The sequence below is a fragment of the Pyxicephalus adspersus genome, chromosome 6 (genome assembly GCF_032062135.1).
Source record: "Pyxicephalus adspersus chromosome 6, UCB_Pads_2.0, whole genome shotgun sequence".
Lineage (NCBI taxonomy): Eukaryota > Metazoa > Chordata > Amphibia > Anura > Pyxicephalidae > Pyxicephalus > Pyxicephalus adspersus.
This window is the reverse complement of record NC_092863.1, coordinates 907,720-913,719: the sequence shown is the minus strand read 5'-3', so window position 1 is coordinate 913,719 and position 6,000 is coordinate 907,720. Positions and strand designations below refer to the sequence as shown.

The 6,000-nt window shown below is 43.5% G+C and overlaps 1 protein-coding gene and 1 long non-coding RNA gene across 2 annotated transcripts in view; one reads left to right on the top strand and one right to left on the bottom strand.

Moving 5' to 3' along the window:
* The window catches only part of CACNG5 (calcium voltage-gated channel auxiliary subunit gamma 5), a 25,872-nt gene extending 25,306 nt beyond the window's left edge, over positions 1-566 (bottom strand). The window contains exon 1 of the mRNA XM_072414085.1: positions 301-566. Coding sequence (XP_072270186.1) covers positions 301-396 — 96 coding nt within the window. The 5' untranslated portion in view covers positions 397-566. The remainder of the gene's footprint in view (positions 1-300) is intronic.
* The window catches only part of LOC140332865 (uncharacterized), a 359,753-nt gene that overhangs the window by 242,697 nt on the left and 111,056 nt on the right, over positions 1-6,000 (top strand). The window lies entirely within an intron of this gene.

Sequence of the window (6,000 nt, the reverse complement as noted above, 5' to 3'; positions counted from 1 at the left end):
GGATATTTACCCCCTCCATCCCCCATATGGGAAGTGTCCCCTCTGGATATTTACCCCCTCCATCCCCCAAATGGTAAGTGTCCCCTCTGGGTGGGAGATTTGCCCCCTCCATCCCCCGTATGGGAAGTGTTCCCTCTGGGTGGGAGATTTGCCCCCTTGTATGGTAAGTACATGCCTGCAGGATTTGGAGATAACATGAAGTTGATGGAATATTCGGATTTGCCCCCCATAGTGAATCTTATAGTAAATACCCCCAATATACAGACATTGCATGCAGACATTGATCAGACTGGCACTTACCTGGGTGTACAGTAGGTTGGTGATTTCCCGCACCAGGCTGAGGACAAACTTCCTGGGCTTAGCACTTCCTCTGTGAAACACCCTGCACCAGCGCATGGGGGGCAAAGGGGGCAGCTGGCAGGGGGTATAATTGGCAGAGGGGCAGGTGGTATAATTGGCAGGTCTGTGCCCGGGATAGCTCGGTGCTTTGGGCTGCTCAGGAGGTGACCCCGGTACTGATCATCACACGGGCTCCGGGAGCTCTGCCGGTCTGTGCACGGTCCCCGCTGTCTATGTTCTGTGTGCCAGGCTCGCCCCTCCCCCTACTAACATGGGAGGTGCTGAGACAATGGCAGCAAAACATTCTATACATTATATCTATACATTATATATCTGTGTATTACATTCCATACATTATCTATATTATATCTACATGTTATTCTAGGACAGACAATGGGAAACAAAGCTGATAAAGTTGTCTTTATTACTATCAGTATCTGTGCACGGCTCCATAATGCCTGGCATCCCCCCCCCCCCCTACTAAATATCATTCCCAATGAGAACCATTATACATACTAATGAATGATTCACATTGCTGTGATCTGTTCTCTGCAAGATGAAATCGGTTTTCTGGGTTATTTTAGTTATCTATGCAATTGTTTGACTGGCATTGGTACAAAGTGATAAAAAATATATTTCCATTTCCTATGGAGGAACCCAGATCAGAGGACATAAAGGAATAATGTTTGCTGTAGCAGACGCTCCCCTCCTATTCCTCCAGAAATAAAAATCTTGCAGATCCAGATGGTGAGGAGAGCCTTGTAAAGTATATTGGAGTGTTTCCATCTATGTATTATAGTTTTATTTTGTTGTTTCCGAGTTTTTATTGAATTCTCCAAATAAAATAAACAACAACCTTACACAACAAGTTTGCAAAGAATAACAGGAAGGGAAAAAACTAGTAAAAAAGAAAAAGGGGGTTCAAACCAAAAAGAGAAGAGCGCCAACCAGTTACCAGATGTCAGTAGAATATTCATATGAGGTCAAACATAGTTCAACACCTCTTATTATTATTATTATTATTATTATTATTAATATAACTAATAATAAACAGAATTTATATAGCACTAACATATTATGCAGAGCTGTACACATACAAAGTCTAAATACAGCAGGCAATAAATTAGTTTTCCAATATTTACAATAAAAATATAATACAAATAAGTGCAATAGTGCAAAATAGTGTTATTCACAGAATTAAAACGTGTGAGATATACAGGCATTTCAAGTTTAGAGTGAGATCATAAAGGTAGGTAGAGTTACCTTTTAATCATTTACCCCCTTTGTAAACATTTAACATTTAAATTGAAGGGGGGGATAGGAAATTACGGGTTACACAAGGGAGGGGGGGATGGAAGGGTCGGGGTTCCCCGCTTGAATTATATATAATTATAATCTAACCTCGCTTCCCATGTGTTGGAGAACTTGTTAAGGTTGTTTTTAGGAGTACCGGTCAATTTGTCGTTGACCATTATCCAGTTAGGTTTGTTTTTGGTGAACACAAGGGGAATAATGGAAGCTTTCCAGTAACAATCAATCCAAGCAGCTAGCATGACATATTTCATTGGTCTAGTTACCTGTTTTGGAGCAATATCCTCTAATTGGGAAAAAAGAGCGCACTCTATATTCCTCGGGATGTTTACCTTGGTGACAGAGAGTATTAGGTTGAAAATGCGGATCCAAAATCCCTGGACCCCAGGACATCTCCACCAAGCATGGAGTACAGTGCCAGTCTGATCACTTCCTCGAAAACAAAGAGGAGAGACAGCGGGATTGGCTTTATGGATCTAACCAGGACCAGGTACCATCTCATCAAAACCTTATAATTGGCCAATTATCCAAGTGTTCAGAGATATTTTGGAAATGGACACTGATAGATCCCGCCATTCTTGGGCACTCCGCTCTATGTTTTTTTTTTTTTTTTATGGCATTGTGACGAGTCCCCATTCATTGCTTAATCTATATATTGATATCTCTGAGAATTGGAAGGGACCCTGCATTATCCCTGCACTGGATTCCCCCATAGATTTGCCAAGGTGTTTGTTTTTATCCTGACATTTATGAACATGTCCGCAGTAATGCTAACTGACTGTGTACAAAGGATGGGACATATAAACGTGTGGCCACCAAACTATCCTACAACCATCTTTCCATGAATTTGTACTTCTTTATGGTTGTGGTGTAGGGAAGGAAGCCTTACCAGAGATTTCCATCATCGTTATGTCTTGGTTAAAGCAAAGTGAGTGCCCCCGGTGATGTGTGCCAAGCACAGATATGCAATGCTTTGTGATTGTCATCCCATGTGGTAACATTATTCTGTATGTGTCTTCATTAGAATGGGAAGAAGTCATCAAAGCTTTCTCTGTACAGGGGCCCTACGGCTTTCCTAGAATGACAGCATTGACACCGCCATCTCCAGTACCAGAAGGTCTTGTGTTGGCACCTGCAGCAAACGCCTTATCTTCCTTTCCTTGGACTCCTATGGCTTGGTCCCCAGCTATCATTGATAGAAATCTGCCAATTGCGTGCAGTTCCCTTGTCATTCCTATGTACTGATGAGTAGATATAAATCCCCCTCCTACAAAGTATTTGTCACCTTTGTGTCACAGCAGCTACTGAAATGGAGAATGAGAGGGGAATTAAGTGACACTGCGCCTCGAGCAGGAAAACAGGTCCCCAGTAGCATGTAGAGATCAGGCAGCATTCAGAAGAATACAACGTCCAGGCCCAGAACAGGGAAATCCTAAGAATTCCTCAGTAATCAGCTCTGTGTTATGGGAGATGCTGATATTCTGCACAAATATTGGAAGCTGAGATGGCCACATCCAATGCAATGGTTTAAAAAGAGGTTTTACTTTCCAGCCGGTAAAATAGCTTATTCCCACCTATCCGGCAGTATGGGGTTCTCCCTCCCTCCTGTTCCTGATCCACATGGTGCATAAATCACAATAAGTAGAGCACCTCTTAATGGAAGCTTGGGGACACCAATCTCACCACCTAATTCCATGAAAGATGAACACCAAACATCAGATATTTGCATCATTTAGAATGCAGATGGTTTAGTAATACGTCATATTTCTGAGTTTATTATCTGTGGTGCCACAACAATGTCACCACCTATTCCTGGCCTAAGATACCAGTTCATGAAGCATTTATATATTCCCAATGTTCTTAGCTGTTTTCTCTGACACAGATCAGCCCCTGGTACAGCCACCTGGATACAAGTTACAGCTTCAGTCTGAGAGGGGACTGAGGAAATGCTTCATCCCACCTGCAGCAGACTGATGACATCATCACTATTAAATACTGGAGCTCCAGGACAGCTTTATAATACAATAATATCGTTTGGAACATGTTTGCAGAGTTATACCCTTACTGTGATATATCCAGAATTTTCTCCTTGGAGAACAGTAAAGTTGCCAATAGTTTTACTTAAATATCACCTGCAGTGGTGGGTCTTGTATCCTAAATCAGCAACAAAGGGGTTAATGGAAGAATCTTTATTGTGTGTGAATTTCATTCCCGGAACGATGAGGGTGAAGTGATTGGAGTGCGGAGAGCGAGCGTTCCTCATTTTAACATTCCCCATCACCAATCAGGCCAGAAGTGCGTGAAATCAGCAAGAAAGGGGCTCGGAGGAATTATTCACCGCCGTCAGAGATTGCGGATCTGGTAATTATGGGCACTGGATGGAAGAAGAAGTCATTTCTATTCAACATTATGCCGGACAGCAGACTGGAAGAAACCCCTCAACTCCAACATCTTTGTACGATAAGCAAATAAATACATCGCCCCCATTCCACTGTATATGTCATGGCCGCCATTTGGAATGGAAAGTGCTGATGGCAAAGTTTATGGAGATAAGGACAACGTCTGCCTGACTCCCAATGAACAGATTGCCGCTCTGAATGGTTCTAGGAAATCACTACTACAAATCATTTCCCATCCACCTGTGATCAATACATCATAGACCAGGTTATCCTAAAAGTGGACCTGTCACAAATATTTCAGCTCTGTGAATTAACACAAAAAGATTCACCATTTATTCTGAAAAAGCAGTCAGGGATTTGTCTTGGGGGGTTCTATACTAAATATGACCCCTGGCATATGTGACATTGGGCCTTTCAATGCACATCAAGGGTTCTGGTGCCCCCCATTAATCCAACCCTGCTACAACTGCACCTACACAGGTCTCCATAAAACAGGGAGTCAGACATTGCTTTAAACATGGTGGGAATCTTCCAGGTCCAGGAAGTATCACAGGTATGGGCCACACTGCCCTGGTGACATATGGCCAATGGATATATTCAGGTATGTCTGTAGATATGAGCTGTCTTTAGGTGTCTGGAAGTGATGGCCCCTTGAGGTCCCAGGATTTGTCCCACGGGGGTCCAGTTTTAGGTGCTCATTGCAGTCAGGGCCCATGAGACTGCAGAAGTAGCACATGGCACATGAATCGTATGTCTGTGTAGATTGGACTGATGGTATGAGCGTGTCTGGGATCACTAGAGAAAGGGAAACCTGTAATGATTTTACTATGGGGCCCCATCATTCCTTGGTATAGCTTGCTATGGGTTAGAGTGTCCGGCCTAAAACTTCTATAATAAACATTAACTGGGGTAAGTCATATCCAGTACTAGGAACACGTCACTTAGCACCCCGGGGTAAAAAGCCGTGTGAGTTAGTTCTGCAGCATAGGTTGCCCAATTTTACACCCCTTCCTTCTTAATACCCCTGTGCAGTTGCCCCTTTTGCCTACCCCTCAGCCAAGTTTTATTCAATATATATGAGATGCCTTGATCTTTGTTAGAGGAGCACAGCCACCTCCTAAAAAGCCCAAATGGAGCTCTCCTAGGTGCAGGGAGGGAATGGCCCCCATTAGTGCTGTACTGGCCCCGATTATTGCACCAGCACTGCTTTTGTTTCATGGTTCATGGCTCAGTCATTATCCGGGACATACGGCTATGTTTAGACTGTGAAGCTCTGAATTGATTCTCTGTCCTTACCGTATCTCATCAACCGAGCTTGTAAATATTTATGAGGTCTGATAGGAGCAGAGCCCTCACCACCACCCTGCCAGGATTAATGGGCAGAAGGGGAACCCCATCCAGTACAATCTTCCTTCCTTACTCCATCCATTATGGTAAAAGCTGGGCCATAGCACTGACATTTCCATTATTATTTGGGGCCCAATGCACCTGCTTATCACCGGCAGTTACAGCTTGTACAGCACAATGTATGTAGAAGAGACAGCTTAGGTCTGTATTAGCAAAGCTTTTACTTTTTGCTACAGTGCCTGGGGTGTTAGTGCTGCGTTCCAGCCGAAATTGTGATTTCTGATTCTTTGCATTCACCGGATTTCAGGACACAAGTGACACGAGCGACACGAGGAAGTCTTACTTCTCCCGTTGTATTCTTGTTCCAGGTTTTTCAGGTGGATGAGATTTTTGTAGCCTGCAAATCCATAAATATGTCCAGTTGCAGGGTGTAAGACATGCCAGGCTACCAATATTGTGCAGCTGGAAATAATACAGCTGGGAATGTCCTAGGTGGGCATTGGGAATGTCTAAGTTTGGGGTCAGGCCTTGGTGTATTTAGGGAAAATGTGCAGTTTCCAGTATCATGGCGGGAGTCTCTAGTAACATAGAAGCGGTCTCTGGT